At 57.1% G+C, this 18,385-nt stretch overlaps 1 protein-coding gene and 1 pseudogene across 5 annotated transcripts in view; one reads left to right on the top strand and one right to left on the bottom strand.

Moving 5' to 3' along the window:
- Positions 1–733: 733 nt before the first annotated feature.
- UNK (unk zinc finger) overlaps positions 734–18,385 on the bottom strand; it is a 40,990-nt gene continuing 23,338 nt past the window's right edge. For 2 of the 5 annotated variants that reach the window (XM_009252046.4, XM_054537354.2), the window contains 15 exons: positions 16,688–16,897; positions 14,374–14,550; positions 14,077–14,207; positions 13,449–13,584; positions 12,784–12,901; positions 11,411–11,495; positions 9,752–9,894; positions 9,138–9,338; positions 8,499–8,564; positions 7,850–8,024; positions 6,695–6,796; positions 6,372–6,560; positions 3,830–4,011; positions 2,965–3,222; positions 734–2,241 (listed from right to left, as the gene is read on the bottom strand). In XM_009252046.4, coding sequence (XP_009250321.1) covers positions 2,086–2,241; positions 2,965–3,222; positions 3,830–4,011; positions 6,372–6,560; positions 6,695–6,796; positions 7,850–8,024; positions 8,499–8,564; positions 9,138–9,338; positions 9,752–9,894; positions 11,411–11,495; positions 12,784–12,901; positions 13,449–13,584; positions 14,077–14,207; positions 14,374–14,550; positions 16,688–16,897 — 2,329 coding nt within the window. In that variant the 3' untranslated portion in view covers positions 734–2,085. The remainder of the gene's footprint in view (positions 2,242–2,964; positions 3,223–3,829; positions 4,012–6,371; positions 6,561–6,694; positions 6,797–7,849; positions 8,025–8,498; positions 8,565–9,137; positions 9,339–9,751; positions 9,895–11,410; positions 11,496–12,783; positions 12,902–13,448; positions 13,585–14,076; positions 14,208–14,373; positions 14,551–16,687; positions 16,898–18,385) is intronic. The other 3 variants (XM_063718949.1, XM_063718950.1, XM_054537356.2) reach the window with 3 other exon arrangements.
- LOC129051430 (uncharacterized) lies at positions 4,006–6,376 on the top strand (annotated as a pseudogene).

Raw genomic sequence — 18,385 nt, 5'->3', positions numbered from 1 at the left:
GTCTCTCTCTGTCGCCCAGGCTGGAGTGCAATGGGGCAATCTCAGCTCACTGCAACCTCTGCGTCCTGGGTTCAAAGGATCCTCCTGCCTCAGCCTCCTGAGTAGCTGGAACTACAGGCATGTGCCACCACGCCTGGCTAATTTTTGTATTTTTTTTTAGTAGAGATGGGGTTTCACCATTTTGGCCAGGCTGGTCTCGAACTCCTGACCTCAAGTGATCTGCCCGCCTTCGCCTCTGTTTTTGTTTTTGAGATGGGATCTCTCTGTCACCCAAGCTGGAGGCAGCTGTGCAATCACGGCTCACTGCAGCTTCGACCTCCTGGGCTCAAGTGATCCTCCCACCTCAGCCTCCCTAGTAGCTGGGACCACAGGCATGCGCCACCATGCCCAGCTGGGAAGACACTGTTCCTCTGAGAAACAGTTAGGGGCCCTATTGCCAGTCACCGCTAACCACACAGCCCTAAAGAGTCCTAGGGCCTGGGAGGCCTCTTGTGTCCAAGGCTAAGGGTCCCTGTGTCATCAACCCCTAGGCCTAGGTCGGAGAGCACTTGAACTGTCTTGGGGCCTGATGGGTCCAGGAAGCTTCCAGCCCTCTCCAGCTGCCTTACCACACCTCAGGGGTGTGGGCACCAGCCGTTTCCATGGCTGAGGCAGGGCTCCTGGCCCACCTCATAGTTCAGAGGCCGTCTTTTGGGACCCACTCCCCCTCACCCCCATGTAAACAAGCTACCACTGCAAGTTCATATTTTATTTCCAATAGGTTTGGAGCTTTGTTGATTTTTGCATTTTTGTAAAAAAGGAAAAAGTTTTCACTTAATTCATTGAAAGCCCTTTCGTGCTGAGCCCAAGGGGGAGCCTGGGTCAGGACCAGACCCTCTCAGTCCTCTTTCTCCTACCCCAGACACCCGGTGCTGGGGGTGCGGCTGCTCCCCTCCGCCCACTCTGCCCTCCCGCCCCTGCTGCATCTCTCTCTGTACAGAACAATTTTTAAAATGGAAGCTAAGACACAATATACACTGGACAGGCACACACACACGCACATAGGCGTCCGCCCAGAACAGGGCGGGACACCAGCTGCACTCAGAGAGCACCAAGGAATGCATACGGAGCCCCTCCGGGTAGGAGGGCAGGGCCTGGGCCCCCTTGGTCCTCAGTCCGCACTCCTCCCCGCCAATTGCCCTGCTAGCTGCCAGAGAGGGGAGGGGGCAGGGAGAGCTGGGGGCAGCTGGTGGGGGGGGGGCGGTCATAGAATGAGTACCAGCCTGGTAGGCGGCCCTGGGGTCAGGGAGGCTCTTGTGGGGAGTCCGGGGGGAAAGGACTGAGGGTGGACCCTCAGGAAACTGAGGGCTGGAACTCCTGGGCCTTGCCCCTCAAGGAGCTTCAAGGGCCCAGGTGTCGGGAGTGGGGCTGGCCCTGCAGCACTGGCCTCCAGCCCTTGCTGTTCTCCCCAAGACTAAATATACATTTGGTAAACCTAGGAGCTAAGCCAGCTGAGACCCCCAGCACTCCCCCTCAGGCCTCCCTGAGGCCCTCACAGCTGGGGGCCAGGCCTGCTCTGGGGGACCCACGTCTTCCACACTCCACCCTTGCCCTGGCAAGGAGGTAGGGGGAGCAGGGCCTGCCCTGAGGGCTTCTCCCCTCCCCTTAGTGCCTTCCAGTCCCACCCTTCCCTGCTCAGGCCCCAGGAAGAAGTTAAAAATAGTTAGTTCCTACATTAAAAAAGAGACAGAAACAGATTCTCTGCCAAAAGGCCAGTGGGGGAAGAGGGGATGTCAGCTCTGCAGTGGGAAGGGCAGGGAGTGGGTAGGGGAGGACTGCAAAATAGTTTCTTCTTTTAAAAAGTGCTTGGTAAGTCTTTTAAAGTGTGTGTCTATATCTATGTACAGATATACACACAGACACTGTCCACACCACCACGCATACCTGCACACATACGGAAATGTATACATATACATAATCATATACATATACATACATACATACACATATATATATATATATATTCATATATATATGTATATATATATATACTTTAAAAAGTCCTAGGTGAGAAGATCTGGGCCAGGCTGGGCCAGGCCTGCAGGGTCACGACTGGAGGGCGTGGGCCCGGCCAGGCTGGCAGATGGGGCACTCGCTGCCCTCGGCGCAGAGCTCACACAGCGCAGCGTGTTGGCACGGCAGTACTGCCCGCTTCTGTTCCTGACACTTAAGGCATTTCACCGACTGCATGTGGAACACGGCCTGCAGGGAAAGGGGCATTGTGGTCACCATCCATGGGTCTGGCCCCAAGTTGAGCAAGGAGTTCCCTTGATCCTCACTTCAGCCCCTTGGGATGGGGAAACTGAGGTACTGAGCTCCACAGTGTGCTCCCAGACCCCTGTTGGCAGGTGAGAGAGCAGGCTGAGAGTCCACCTCTGCATGGGGCATGGCCAGGCTGCCACAAGACCCACCCCTCACAGAGGCTTTGCCCAGTCTTATTTGACCTTGTAATCCCCAAATGGGGAAAATGAGGCCCAGAAAGGGCTGGGACATGCCCAGGGCCACACCTGGGGGCTTGGCTGCCCGAGAACAGAGGAGACAGCTCTTCCCACCACGCCACGTTGGCCCCTAGGACCCAGCAGGAGACCTGGGAAGGCAGGGGTAGCCCTGGGGTCCTGGGCCTCACTGGAAGGACCGCTGCTCCATGGAGGGTGTACAGGAGGACGCATTTGAGTGAAGCTTGGTCAGGGCCGCCCTCAGGGGTGCTGGGGGTGGCACCAACACCCCTCACCCCCAGCCTTTTCACCTTCCCCAGTGCACTCTCCTCACCCACTCCCAGCAGGCCGGCCTTTTGAGTGCTGGCCCAGTGCTGGGCAGAGGCTCTCAGGAGGGTGGCCATCCCTGGAGCAGCCTGCACCGGGTCAGAGTCCAAGAGCTGCTGAGGCCACCGTGCATCCCACCCAGTGCTCCCTGACCTGGGCTGACCTTGTCCACTTGTTCCAGGTGGGCCCGCAGTTGTTTCTGGAGGGAGTAGAGGGTAGAGAGTGAGAGCGCCTCCAGGTCGGAGAAGGGAGGCAGGGCCTGGGGCTCAGGCCCCGCGTGTAGCCGCTCTAGCTCCTCCTGGAGCTTCTTCACCTGCACCTCCAGTGCATCCCGCTGCTCCCGGGCCAGCTCGCACTCGGCGCCCGCCGCACTGGCCCGCTCACCAGCCTCCTCTGCCTCTTTCTTCCAGGCATCACAAGCCTGTGGGCCCAGCATACAGTCTCATCACAATGGCCCTGCCCTGCCCCTGTCCCCAGAGAGCATCATCTCTTGGGGGCCACTCTGGCTGCGAGGCCTGGTGGGAAGCTGGGTTGGCTCTCTGGGAGGAGGGCAAGGAGGAGGCTGATGCTGTCTGCACAGAGGTTTCAGGACCTGCAGGAGACTCTCCCCTCTGTGGCCAGGGAAAGGGGCCTGGGCCTAGCACAGCAGGGGGCACAGGGTAGAGCTGGGATTCTGGCCAGCACCCATAGGGTAGCCTGCTGCAGCTGGACAGGGGGCCCATTTCAGAACCCAGAACCTTGGGCTTGAAACCCTGGAGAGGCAAGGCTACTGGGAGGAGGCAGGTGGTCCTGGGACAGACTACAAGCAGCTCACAGAGGGAATTTGAAGCCTGCAACAACAGTAACCACCCAGGGTCCTGACTGGCAAAGCAAGTCCTCCTAGGCGGAGAGCAAGCGAACAAAACTGAGTTTCTGCTCTGTTCTTCAAGCCCCCGATTTCCCCCATCCCACGCCCGCTCTGTGAAGGAGGGTCTTGGGCTGGATGCCACCTGGCACTGGGGAAGGCCGGCAGGCGCGGGGCCTGGTACCTGCTTGGCCTGCTTCCAGGACTCCTCCCACTGCTTGATGGTGCTGTTGGCTTCATCCAGCTCTTGCCGAAGTCGGGCCAGCTCAGCAGCCCCTGGCCCTGATAGGAAAGCGGGGGAAGTGCCCGGGGAGAAGCTTCCAGAGGCAAAATGCTCCCAGATGCTGCTGTTCATCCCGTTCAGACCTGCCCCAAGGAGGGGAAGAACATCAGCTCCGGAGGGCTTTGGGCCCAGGCCCTGGCCAGCCCTGCCTCAGGGGTTCCAGGGACTGGCTGTCCACTGGATGGGTGTGCAAGGCTCCAGCTAGTGTCAGGCCAGAGAATTTTGCAGGGACAGGCAGGCTGTGAAGGTGCAGGTGGCGTGGGCGGAGTCAGACCTAACCTTGAGTGCCACCTGCTAGTTGGTACCACTCAACTTCCGAGGCTCAGCATCGTCATGTGGGAAACGGGACTCCCATCGCTGGCCTCACAGGGTAACTCAGGGGACTCAGGAAGTACTGCATGTGAGAGCAGCCCCAGGCCCCCGATAGTGGCAGTTTATGACTGTGGCTTCACTTTTAGGCCTTTTTACAGCCTGATGTGAGGCCCAGGAAGAGATAAAGGGGAAAAGACAGGCCAGAGCCTCATCGGATGGCAGAGCTGGGGCAGGAAGAGCTCAGGGAGCCTTGGGGCCATCCCCCTTGTTTTACAGACGAGGACCCTGGATAAAATGTGTTACCAAGAATCACACAAATTGTAAGTGGTAGGGCCAGGACACAGACAGAGAGTGTGGTTCCAAAGGCCTATGCTTTCCAGTCAACTATGCCGCGTGCATAGCCTCCCACCCAATGCCAACCCAGCTGCCCTCTGCTCACTCGCTCAACACATGTTTACCAACATCAGGTCCCCCTGCTCTGGACCCCAGGGCAGCCCCAGACTTCCGAGAAGGACCCATATCCACCTCTGGCCTCACTCTGCCCATATGTACTTTCTGGTGACTTCTTCCTTGCTCCCTTTCCCACTAATCCAACCGGGATGTTCCAGAACCAGATTTAAGACGCTTTGCTCTCTGAGACACACAAGTGCACCCACAGAGGAGGGACATGGTCCTGTGCGGAGACCCTGTGCATGCACTGTCTGAGCCATCTGCCCCGTCCCAGAGGAAGACCTCAGGGTCACCCCACCCACATGAGACCAGCCCTGCAGCAAGCTCTCCTGTCCCACCCATCTCTCCTCCTCCGTTGGAGAAGCTCTCCTGACTCTGCTGTCCAGGTAGGCCCCTCTATGATTCTCAGGAGGATCCCAATGGCTGGGCACCCCTGCTTCCCACACTGGCCACAGCTGCTGGACAGCAGGGACTGCTGCCCTCACACCTGTATCAATACACCTGTGCTCAATGGTCACATGGTGCAGGAAGGACTGTATGGCCAGTAAGTGGAGCTAAGTCAAGACGCCACCAGAAGCCAGGCATGGTGGTGCACGCCTGTGGTCCCAGCTACTCAGGAGGCTGATGTGGAAGGATTACCTGAGCTCAGGAGTTCCAGGCTGCAGTGAGCTACGATCATGCCACTGCACTGCACTCCAGCCTGGGTGACAGACTGAGACCCTACTCGAAAAAAAAAAAGATCCCATCCGAATATGGGGCAAGTCCGAAAAATGCAACACCAAGCACCTAAAGCTGACAGAATCAACGTAACAGAGAACAGCCTCTTCAACACTGGAAGGCGCTGAGAAATCCATGTGCTGTTCTGGGATCAGGAATGAGATAAGGGAAGCCACCAAACCCAATCAGAACTCTGAAGGGCTCAGTCCCTGGGCCTGGGCAAAATGCCGGCACTTGGGGAGGGAGCTCCTGGTGTCTGCAGCTGCTGGGGGTAGTTAGAGCGGTGGTGCCATGGGCTTCCCATCCCACCCTCAAGAACATCCCCTGACACACACAAGAGGAGATGCACAGCCGGCCCACAGTGGCACAGGCCTCTGTGCCATTCTTCTAGCCACTAAACCTTGAAGTGCCTTCAGGAACTCCTAGTCCATACCATTCTAATTCTGTGGGCAAACAGCCTTCTGGGCCAGCCCTGGTCCTCCCTGGAGCCTCTGTCCAGCAGGAAGGGCACCCGGAGCCAGGGGTTAGCCTGTCTGGCTTCTCCCTTGGTCCCCTGTGAACCTGGCTGGTGCCAGCCAGCCTCTCGGAGCCTGGGGTGACTGGGTAGAACAGAACCATGCTGTGAAAGAGACCAGGCCCAGCCCTGGCGACTGACACCCCTGCTCTCACCTGCACTGGCCTCGTGCCTAGCACTTCAGCCCCATTACTCCATTCAATGCTCACAACAATGTTAGGAGGTGGATGCTGCCGTTATACCCATTTCACAGCAGAGGAAACTAAGGCAGAGAGGCTCAATCACTTGTCCAGGGTCACTCAGACAGGAATCTGACTCTGCCTCCTTGCCCAAGGCCTCTCCCCTAACCCCCAGCCTAGCTGATATGCCGTAGATGGGGTGGCCAGAGGCACCTCCTAAAGGCGCAGGTTCCTGCCCCAGTTCTCCTGAGTGAACCACTCCCCCTCTTACCCAAAGATCCATGTGATGCTGAGGTTCCCAAAAATGTGTTTTCTGACTGGCTCAGGTGGCCCTGGGGCTGCTGCAGGAAATGCGAGGAGAGGCTGACGGGAGGGGACGGGGATGCTGAGTGGAAGGAGGCAGAGCTGCCCAAGGAGCCGGGGATGTTCACGGGCGCAGAGCTCTGCAGCAAGCTGCCGCCTGCAAGAGAGGCCCGGGGAGGACGGGCTGGGTGAGGGCAGCGGAAGCCAGGCGGGCCACACAGAGCAAGGGGCCTGGGCCAGGCAGGAACCCAAGGAGTCCTCCAGGCTGCCCTGCCCACCCACACCCAGTACCGATGGTGATGCTTCCTGGGTGGGGCACTGTGCTGTTATCGAAAGTCTTCTCCAGGGCAGCCACGCCAAACTCATTCAGGTCCAGGTCATCCAAAGCAGACTCTGGGGACAGAGAAGAGTGGGATGTGACCTCCCGAGGGCCCATCTGACACTGACCACCTCACCTACTGCCCATGCTGCATCTTCACGCCCATGCTACACGGGGTCCGTACTCTCCCAAGCCCCTGTGCCCTTCCTTCAGCTGCTTCCTATGCCAATCCTGACTCCTGACTTCTGACGCCGTCTGCCAGTCATGTCCAACCCAAATGCCTCTCCTTTCTGAATCTTCTTTGATACTTCCAGGAGGAATCACATCCCCATCCAGGGTCCCTGCCTCGGCCAAGGGTCTTGTCCCCTGATGTTACAACTTGAGGGTCTCAGCCCCGGGCTCAGTGGGGGTGGATGGGTCTCTGGGCACTCAGTGGCTGGTGTATAGCAGGTGCTTGACAAATGTCCACTGGGTGGGAAGTTTCCCTCTAGAGGGCAGGAGCAGCATGTTGCCATCTGTCTCCTCAGTGCCTGCCACAGGACCTGGCACAAAGCGGGCACCTAGAAATGAGTACTGAAAGAAAGGAGCACCAACTTCTAGCACCAGGAATTCTGAGAACGTCATGCTGGCTATTCACTACACAAGGACACCAGTGAGATGAATGGAGACTGAACGACACATCTTGGGGTGAGACTGTACTCGCCAAGGGGAAAAGGCACCTCTTTCTAATTTGCACAAAAGAGCTCTAAGGGCCAGTCCTGGCCCTACACCTTGGGGTCATTTCCCCTTTAGCTCAAAGGACTCAGAGTGCCCACCCCCTGATTTTCCCAAGACAGATGTCTAAGGGGTCTGGTGTGCTGATTTGAGACTTGCTTCAGAGACTGGGGGGTCTCTGACCCCAGACCCAGTCCTGGGCTTGCAAACAGAAATGGCCTAGTTACCTATGACTGACGATTTGAGACTCGCTTCAGAGACTGGGGGGTCTCTGACCCCAGACCCAGTCCTGGGCTTGCAAACAGAAATGGCCTAGTTACCTATGACTGACGATTTGAGACTCGCTTCAGAGACTGGGGGGTCTCTGACCCCAGACCCAGTCCTGGGCTTGCAAACAGAAATGGCCTAGTTACCTATGACTGACTCCACCGTATCGCTGGTGGGGTAGAAGGGCAGAGCATTTGCATTCATGCCGGGGACGCTGCTGGTGCCCACTGGGCTAGGGGGGGTAGCTGCCAGGCTGGAGGTGATACTAGAAGAGATGCTTGAGGTCAGGGGGCTGCCTGCGGGAAGGATGCCCAGCATGTCCTGCAATGAGAGAGGGAAGAGGAGAGGCAATGGTAGGCCTGCATATGGAGGCCAGGACGAGAGGCTGGAGAGGGGCTGGGGGCAAGGGAAACGGCCCGTGCCAGCTCTAGTCCGGGTGCCCCCATGCCCGCATGGGCCCCGGCACACCCAACACCTTGTTGAGAGCATGGAGTTGGAGGTACGGAGGCTGCCAGGCCCACTCGCCCCTACAATCCTGTAAGCAGGGAAGAGAGAAGCGAGTACAGGGCCTGGCAGAGTGCAGAGGCTCCAGGAACACTTTCTCCACTGAGTCTAGGAGGTGAGGGGCTCCAGGGCCTGACCCCCTACCCTCTCTGGATTTGTGGCTGGGACCCCACTTTAGTCCTGCCCTCAGCTTTCGGGAAAAGTGGTGCCTCCCACTCCCCAAAGCCTCCTGGGGTTCTGGGCCAGTCCTGTCCACAGCAGAGGGGAGGAAGGGGGCTGAGAGCTCTATACCTGTTTGGGCTGAAGCAGAGGCTGCTCTTGACTCCTGGGCTCTAATGAGTGGGGTTTTAATTTGGCCTGAGGGAGAAAATTCAGGGAGTGGATGAATGTGGTGCTGGGGGGTCCCTGAGTCCATCTGACCCTGAGGCTGCTGGTACCAGGGGGCAGGTGGTGGCAGACATGCAACCCCTCTTCACATGCATGCGCACACCCCCTTCTTCCTCCCCACCCCCTACTCCCTTCCCCTACTCTAAGCAGGGAGCTGCCCTTCTCCTCCAGGTGACACCAGGCCTCATGTAAGCCCAGAAGGTATCTCTGCAGGCCTAGTTAGGGACCCCTGTGTCCTGCTTCCCCAGGCCCTGCCTTTCCATGAAGGCAGCTCAGGGCAGCAGGACCGCACCCAGGCGGGATCCGGCTCCTCTCCTAACCAGCTCTGAGGCCCAGGGGAGGCTGTGCAGCCTCCCCAGCCTCCCCGTCTTCAGCTGCAAATGGGCTGACACTGCTCCCTCTGTTCAGTCCTGAAGAGGCCGAGGACAGTGGAGTCCTAGCTCCCAGTCATCCTCCCCGTAGCTGGACCAAGACATTCCTCCAAGATTCTCTTGCCCCACGCAGGAGAAGGCTAACCTCACTGCAGCCTCCCTCATCCCTTACCTGGCATTTGAAATTTTTCAGGTACTCGGCTCCCACCTGGTCTTCCCTCTCGAAGCCGGGAGCCTTCTTATAGCTGCCAGGGGCCAGGCCAGACTCCCCAGGGAAGACGATGCCCTCCAGGTTTGGGGGCTTCCTGATGGAGCCCGGTGGGGAGCCGCAGAGGTTAGACGGGCTGCCTAGGCTGCTGTTTCTACAGAGGAGCTGCGGAGAAGGAGGGGAGGGAGTGGGCCTGGGGGCACAGCACAGCCTGGTATGTGGCCCGTCCTCCACCCTCTCCAGAGGGAGTCTGCAAGGGGCTCAGTCCCACTTTCATCTGCCAACGAGCAGCAGAGACCACTCGGGGAGCCCGAAGCTCATGAAGGAAAGGGGGGTGACCTCAGGCTTTGTCCCTGCCACCAGTCCTACAGGCTCATCAGCACAGGCTCTGGGGACTGCCCTACCCCACCCCCGGGCCTGGGCTTTTGACGAAGAATGCTGAGATGGAAAAGACAGATCTCTCTGGCCTGAGGACAAATACCAGGATGGTCTCCCGAGCCCAGGCTGAGAGGGCCTAGGAGGCAAGTGTTGGCTCTGTCAGGCATGGCGCCCACCCACTCCCCAGGATGGACACGTACGGCACTGAGGTCAGGGGCATGCGGGCTGGAGGGGCTCACAGGCACCGAGTCTCCGGCAGCAGACGGCATGTACAGGACAGGACCCGGCTGGGTGGGGCTGGACACAGCTGAGGAAGGCTGCAGGTCGTCACTTAGGGGTGGCTCTGCAAGGGGCAGGGGGAGGGGTCAGCAGGCCCGAGCCAGCTCTGTCCCTCCAAAAATGCTCCTGGGTCCCTTCCAAAAGAGACCACAAATCCCCCTGCACATAAAGGGAAGGTTCCTACGACATCTCTAGTAACACCATGTCTGTGCATTTACTGTGTGCCAGGCACTGTGCCAGCACTTTGCAGTAATTGTGCATCTTCATGGTGACCAGAACATACCAGTAATGTGCTCTCCATTTTATAAATAAGAAAACGGAGGCTCAGAGAGGTAAGGCAAACCCACCAAAGTGACAGAGCTAAAACAGAAGAGCTGGGACTTGAATGCTGATCTGCACAACTCCTAAGCCTGAATCACTTCCTTATGCTGTCTCAGCCAGGCGGTCCCAATGCCCATGGCCGGGGACCACCTCTGCATCAAGAATATGCTTCTCCCGCCCAGGGTCCTCGATTTATTTTCCATTCTCATCTCAGAGATAGGGCCTGAGCCTGGAAAGAGGTTAAGGAGACCCAGGGCAGTATTTTGGGGTGGAAAGAGGTGTTAACAGGTACAAACTGGAGCTCTGTCTCTGAGACTGGTGGCGGCCTACAGTATCATGCTGAGGATCCAGACCCACACTGTCCCACAAGACAGCCGAAAGCCACATGTGGCTACTGAGCCCCTGAAACAGGCTGGTCTGAATGGAAATATCCCGTAGGCATTAAAATGCATATCAAATATTATAGACTTAGTACAAAAAAAGGTAAAATGTCTTGATATTTTTGTATCTTGATTATTGAAATAACCTTTTATGTTGGGCTAAATACAAATATGTTATTAAAATTAATTTAACAACATATTTTCCAATTTTTAATTTTTTTAAATTTTTAATTTTTAATTTTTTTTAGACAGAGTCTCGCTCTGTTGCCCAGGCTGGAGTGCGGTGGTATGATCTCGGCTCACTGCAACCTCCGCCTCCTGGGTTCAAGTGATTCTCATGCCTCAGCCTCCCGAGTAGTTGGGATTACAGGCGTGTGCCACCATGCCCAGCTCATTTTCATATTTTGCTATTTTTGTTAACATGCTTAAATATTTTAACTTTAAAATGACATATGGGGGTTGCATTATATTCTGACAGGCTAGCTCTGCTCTAGAAGCCTGAGCAGGACTCAGCAGAGAAGAGCTCCATGTTCCATTAGTGATGTCTGTCATGGGTATGACATGGGGTGGCTGGTGGGATTTGCCAACTCAGCCATGGGAGGCACAGTGCCTCAACCCTCCCTGGAACCATGAGTGCTCAACCAGGGGGATACAATCCCTGCAGCCTCTATCATACTACTTTGGAAGCTCTAGGCCTTCAAGGCTACTTCCAGAAAGGTGGGGGAATGGAGCTTCCAGTGGGGACAAGGCCCGCTGCTGGCAGGCCAGAACTCCTGTGCAGGGAATACTGCCAGGGGCCATCCCCGGCCTAAGCCTGAGCTAGCCAGGCGAGGGAGGGGTGGGAGAGGGCACTGCCCCGGGGCAATGGGAACAGCATACGTTCTACGTGGGCAAAGGCGCAGAAGGGTCCTCGGGGACAGCTGCCCGACTGCTGCATGTCGTTGCACTTGGTGGACTTGTAGATCTGGAGGGCAGAGCACAGACAGGTCAGGCTCAGGCCCTGAGGGAAGGCCGGGCAGGCTCCCCTTCCTCCAGCATGAGTGCGCTGGCTTAGTCATCTCTTGCCCTGTGTCCCCGGCCCCTCCCCTCCCCTGCACTATGTCTCTCCCTACCAGCTTCTTACTCAAACTCCTGAGGCAGCCCACCACCACTCCCCACTGTCACCGACAGCCTCCGTTCTGGGGCCACAGGTCCCACCAGCCCTCCCAAAGGGATCCCCCAGTGACTCTCCACTCACGGGCATGGCCAGGGCTGTGCCTCCAAGCGTGCCTCCTGGGCATTAAGAGAGCCACAATCTCAGGCAACCACCCCTGCCAATGTGACCCCTGCCAGGATACCCTGGGTTGCTACCTATACTAAGTAACCTTCCACTCTGCTGTCTGCAGCTACATAATGTAGTTTCTGTCCGCGTGTCTACCTCAGGGTGTCCTGGCTTCCATGGAACACCAAGGGCAGGGACTGCAGGTACCTCTCTGAACCCCAGACAAGACCTAGGCACACAGATATGGCGCAGGCTACCTCTTGGGGCCAGAGGGCAAGGGAACTGTGTCAGGGAAGTTGCTGATAATCTAGGCCCTGATATGAGACAGGGCAACAGGAAGGAGCTTATTTTTTTCAATCCTTTTTTTTTTTTTTTCGATGGAGTCTCGTTCTGTCACCCAGGCTGGAGTGCAGTGGTGTGATCTTGGCTCACTGCAACTTCCGCCTCCCGGGTTCAAGCGATCCTTCCACCTCAGCCTCCCGAGTAGCTGGGGTTACAGGCGCTCACCACCAAATCTGGCTAATTTTTGTATATTTAGTAGAGACGGCATGTTGCAGGCTAGTCTCGAACTCCTGACCTCAAGTGATCCACCCACCTCGGCCTCCCAGAGTGCTGGAATTATAGGCATAAGCCACCGTGCCCGGCCCTATTTTTTCAATCCTGATGTCACTGGATTATAAGCACCATGAGCGGTGGAAAGCCCAGAGTGGCCAGGTCGCCACACTCCATCTATACCTGCCCTGTCAGGAAGCCTGGGGGACACAGAACTGGAAGCAGAGGGCTGCTTGGTAAGTGTGGGCTCAGAATAGGAGAAGATGCCAAATTCAGCATGCAGGGTTCCTCTAGGCACTGCCAGGGGAGAGCCGGTAGCCACAAGTCCCTCTTCCAGGACGGCATCAGGATGGGTTCTGCCAACATCTCCACGGATCCTGCCTGCCTGCCTCTCTCCTTACTTCCCAAAGCCACCCCCCTGCCCTGCTGTGGGGCCCACCTCGGGGTGGAACTGCTGCTCGGTGCGGGTGTGGCAGTACTGGCAGGCGTCTCCGTTCTCACACTTGCCAGGGTCTCCCCACTCATCCCCGTGCTTGACGTTTGGACATGGAGACGACCTGGCCAACAAGAGGGTGGGGTCAGATGGAGAAAGGAGAGGGTGAGATCGGAGCCTAGCAGGTGCCACCTGGACCCAGCCTCATAGGCGTGAGCACGGAAATGGAAAAGACCAGCTGCAGAGTCAGGGCCTTGCTGGTGCCACAAGCCAAGCTCTTTCTCTGACCCAGCCTGGCCGCATCACCACAAAGGATACTGTTTGATTCCCCTCGGCCAGGCCCTCCCATTAGCCCAAGTAGGGTCAGGCTGGAGCTACAACCACACTGTCCACGCTGTGGCCTGGTCCTCATTCAACACATTCCCCTCAGGATCAGAAGCAGTGGGGCCTCAGAGACGGTCTGACCAGGGTCCTCATTCATGCAGGAGGTGAAGCTGGGCTCCTACTGTCCAGCCATCCTCACTATGCCCTCCCCTGGGCCCTGGGCTTGCGATCCTGTCATCCCCAGGACCAGCCTCCCCTCCTCCCGGAGAGCCAGTGGGAGCAGCCTCTGCCTGACCCCTTCCCTGCCACTCCTCCCTCCCGTGGCTGGCCTTCTGGGGCCTAAGGACCTGTATTTGTGCTTCCGGGGGCTCCGCCGCCGGTCCTTGCTGTTGTGGTAGTAGGGACAGGCATAGCCTTGGCGGCACAGCCGCGGGGGCTTCTTGCAAGGCTCCGTCTTATAGTTCCCCAGCACATAAGCAGTCTCTGCACAGGGGGCCAGAGGGCAGGGGTCAGGTGAGAGGAGCTGGAGCACCCCAAGACTAGCAGGACTGGAGTGGAGGGAAGGAGAAGCCACTGGGAAGGAGTCCAAGACAGGAGGCCCCTGCGAGATGTGAATAGGGCCCCTCCTCCCAGGCCATGGCACAGCCCCAGGTGCAGCAAGGACAACAGATGCTGTCCATCAGAGAGACACTCACAGCTCACAGGGTGAAAGGGCACTCTTGCAGGGCGGAAAACATTTACATGTGCATTTATGTACGTGCCTGTGCACATGTGAAAGCCTGGGGGGATCTTGGGAACATGATGTGTCAGGGAAAACGCCCCTAGAGGCGCCTTTTGAATGGTGGGTGTAGGGTGGGATGCAGGCCAGGTCGGGGCTTCGGCTAGAGCAGGCAGTAGGTGGTGGTGAGCCAAATCCCCAGGGCAGCTATGAGCAGGATTATAGGGAGGGCGCGGCCGAAGCGTGGATGCCTGTACCTTGCCACCGAGGCTCCTCGCTGAGGATCTTTTCTATCATGGCGTGGCTCGCAGCCCCAGCCGACTGGCCCTCTATGCTCCCCTCTACTGTGGTCTGGCCATTCTGCAAGGCCTCCATGGCCTGAAGCTCCCTGGGAGGAGAGGAAAGAACAGAGAGGGTGGAGAGGGGGTATGAGGGGGCAAGAACCAGAGTGCCAGCCCTCCACTGCAGTCTGAGGTACTCACCGTCATCAGCCGCCAGGCCCCTGCCCTGGACCCCAGCCTACTGCCATCAGCCCAGCCCAGCACCCAGCCCACCTGATGTCGTAGACAGGGGAGCGGAGGTCATGGGGCCCGTGGGCAAAAGCGCAGTGCAGGCCGTTTTTGGTGCAGTTGCCTTTCGAGTCTGTCTCGTGGATGCAGATTCCAGTTTTGTAGTAACGAAGGTGGTACCTGCGCTCAGTGTCCCCTGTGGTTCTGTGCAGGAATGGGCACCTGGAACATGGTAGTGGGGGGTCACTCAACTTTGCTGCCTGCAGCCTAGGCTTCCCTGCCTACCCCCTGCCCTTTCCCCAACTGTTTTTGTTGTTGTTTGTTTGTTTTGTTTTGTTTTTGAGACGGAGTCTTGCTCTGTCACCAGGCTGGAGTACAGTGGCGCGATCTTGGCTCACTGCAACTCCAACTCCCTGGTTCAAGCGATTCTCCTGCCTCAGCCTCCCAAGTAGCTGGGACTACAGGCACACACCACTATGCCCAGCTAATTTTTGTATGTTTAGTAGAGACGGGGTTTCACCATTTGGCCAGGATGGTCTCAATCTCCTGACCTCGTGATCTGCCCGCCTCAGCCTCCCAAAGTGCTGGGATTACAAGCGTGAGCCACTGCGCCCGGCCTTTCCCCAATCGTTGAACAGCTTTCCCTATGGCCCGGAAGGTGCACTAGGAAGAAGGCAATGATGAGCCCTGCTGTGAGGTAAGAGAACTGCCCTGCTGCTGCCTGCAGCCTAAATGGGGCCCAACAAGGCCTGGCATTCCAGGGCAGGACAGACATCTGGGAGAACAAATGCTGCCCGGGCTTGGGGGCCGTCAGAGAAGCAAATGATCTACTCAAAACTCAGGTATAACCTTCATCCCGAGTGCTTCGTTAGGGTAGGGTTAGGGTCAGCAAGCCTTGGGCCTCCGTGAGAAAGAGGTGCTAGGCCGGGCCAGCAGTTCACACCTGCAATCTCAGCACTTTGGGAGGCAAGGCAGGAGGATCATTTGAGGCCGGGAATTTGAGACCAGCCTGGGCAACACAGTGAAGACATCCCCTCACCCATCTCTACAAATTAAAAGTGTTTTAAATCATGGCCAGGCGTGGTGGCTCACGCCTGTAAATCCCAACACTTGTGGGAGGGCGAGGCGGGTGGATCACCTGAGGTCAGGAGTTTGAGACCAGCCTGGACAACATGGCAAAACCCTATCTCTACTAAAAATACAAAAAATTAGCCGGGCATGGTGGCCTGCGCCTGTGATCCCAGCTACTTGGGAGGCTGAGGTAGAATTGCTTGAACCCGCGAGGTGGAGGTTGCAGTGAGCCGACATGTAAGCGCCAGTGGAAGCAGGTGCCCATTCCAGCCTCGGCAACAGAGCGGACTCCATCTCAAAAAAAAAAACCAAATCAACTGAAGCCGGGCATAGTGGCTCACGCCTGTAATTCCAGCACTTTGGGAGGCCAAGGAGGACGGATCACCTGAGGTCAGGAGGTCGAGACTAGCCTGGTCAGCGTGGTGAAACCCTGTCTCTACTAAAAATGCAAAATTAGCTGGGTGTTGTGGCGCACGCCTCCAGTCCCAGCTACTTGGGAGGCTGAGGCAGGAAAATCACTTGCACCCAGGAGGTGGAGGTTGCAGTGAGCCAAGATCGCACCGCTGCACTCCAGCCTGGGCAACAGAGTAGAGTTTGAGGGTGCAGCGAGGATGGTGCCACTGCACTCCAGCCTGGGGGAAAGAGGGAGACCCTGTCTAAATAAATAAATAAAATTATAAAAATTTTAAAAAAGAAAGAGGGCTGACGTAGGGAAGGCTCTATGAGACAAGCAGGGTCAGTGAATGTTCCGTCGGTGACACTCCCAGGTATGGCACCTCCCTATGTCTGTCATTAGTGCGACACTCCCAGGTGTGGCACCTCCCTATGTCTGTCATTAGTGCGACACTCCCAGGTGTGGCACCTCCCTGTGTCTGTCAGTGCTGTGCCCTATTTCTCTACAGAGATTTGCAGTAAGATATTTAGGGTCAGCAAACCTGGGCACCGGTGAGGCGCTCTCTCTAAACAGCCAGCTTTGGTGGGAACTGCATGGGATGTGATCCCCAGGGGAGGATGGAAAAAAGGCCAGGGAGCCTCCTGGGTTCAGATGTGGGCCCTTAGGCTTAGTGAAAGAAAGGCCTGTCTTAGGTTTCCTAAAAGTGGGAAAGGGAAATGGTACCTCCCCGCAGCCTACTGCCAGGGATGGTGGGGTCTGAGCCCAGGCTCGGGCCATGGGCTGGGCTGCAACCAGTCCTCTGGATGGCTTCCCAGAATCTGCCCAGCCTACCCTGAGGGCATCTGACCCAGAAGGAGACACGGGGCTCCTCTGAGGACAGGCTGGGTCACTCACTCGTCGCCCTCCGGGCAGAGGCCTGTAGCCTCGTCGTACTTGGTGCAGTAGACGTCAGGGCTGTAATTGAAGGTGCCGTCCCGACGGCGGATGGACCGGCGGCGCCGCTGGTTCACGAAGTGCCAGTGGAAGCAGGTGTAGGGCCGATGCTGCGTGCATTTGTGTTGCACAAACAGTGGGCACTGCTCTGTGCGGAATTCTTTCAGGTACCTGCAGAGAGAGCCCCGCATGGGGCAGGCCGGGAGCAGAGAATGAAGTCTCTTGCTTCCCAGCAAGAAGTTAGCCACCAAGTCCCCTGAGGGCCCTGCTCTGGGGTGCTAGTTTCACTGGGACACCAGGAGAGACCCAGAGCTGTAAGGCTATACCTCAGCTCTAGGATCCAAACCAACACCCCAGTCCCACACCAGCCTGAAAGGCAGGAACCACAGACCACAGGGGCCTCGGTGGTCAGCTGTCTGCTGTGTTGACCAGCTGTGGCGTTAATCAGCAGCTCGGTTCTCTGAGCCCTTTCCAAGGTTTCCCAAACCAAACCACTAATCACAGGCAAAGGGCTGTAAATAAGAGCATGAGGCGCCTCTGCCAAACTCTACAGGCCTCTGCTACCCAGGTCCACCTGCCTGTTGTTGCAGGCCTCGCCTGTACCATGAGCTGGGGCTGTGGGCTGAGAGGAGAAATCTACAGATAAGCACTTAGGCTTTTCAGCTCTGAAGCTGAAAGCCCAGGTCACAAGGCATCCCTCGGGACTACTGACTCAGTAATTACCATCCTGTCTGCCCGCCTCCGCCCAGAGACATTTCCTAGCACTACCTAGATCTGTGCTTGGGGAAAAACTCATACCGAAGACCTGAAGAGGCCCGCCCCCGACCCCGCCCCTGCTGCTCCAGCCTGTTCTGTCCCGTCGTGTCACCTCATGTGAGTACCTGTAGCAGCCAGGCTATTTATGTCCTGGGGGCATGAAGCTGTCTCCTTTTGGCCGCCTCCTCCCAACCTTCACTGGTCTCTCTCCTCTGCCCTGCATGTGTAACAGCCAAGACACTCCCAGATCTCTTCCCCCACATTCCACCCAGTGGAAGGCCCCAGACCCACTTACCCCCTTACATCTGGGTTTTTGTTCGCTACAAGTGTCCAGGTTGAGGGGTCTCCTAGACTGGGCCCCCCTGCCCCCGGCCCCAGGAAGGACAGGCAGTTAGTATAGTTCTCTTTAGTCTCTCGAGCCTAACAATGCAAGCAACAAATGGCTTGGGATAGGACATCTAACGTCATCGAGAAGGATGCTGCCAGAGGCTTGGAGACTGCAGAAAGAAGCATGAAGGGAACAGAAGTCGATCCAAAAACAGGATCCTCGACCCAGGCTGGGCTGCAGGAAGGAGGAAGGGGTAAGAGGGGAGGAGAGGTACTAGTGGATGAAGAATTTGAAGGTGTTTTTGGAACAGAAACAGTATGAGCTTAGAAACAGAGTGTGTCTGGTTCTAAGAGCTCCCAGTACCTTTGTGGATATGCATGGAATAGGAAGGGAACTGGAAAAGAGAAAAGGAGGATGAGGTGAGGTGCAGGAGGCAAACTGCAAATCTCAAGGGCCTCATCTCTGGGCTCCAGGTACGTCCTGAAGACCCCAGGCAGAAATCTGGAAGCCTCCCTATGGCCTGATGCTCTCCTGGTCCCTTTGGCATTTGAAGCAAAGGTTCTTCTCCTTTACTG

Source organism: Pongo abelii, chromosome 19 (assembly GCF_028885655.2).
Source record: "Pongo abelii isolate AG06213 chromosome 19, NHGRI_mPonAbe1-v2.0_pri, whole genome shotgun sequence".
Taxonomy (NCBI): Eukaryota; Metazoa; Chordata; class Mammalia; order Primates; family Hominidae; genus Pongo; species Pongo abelii.
This window is presented reverse-complemented; position numbering and strand designations above follow the sequence as displayed.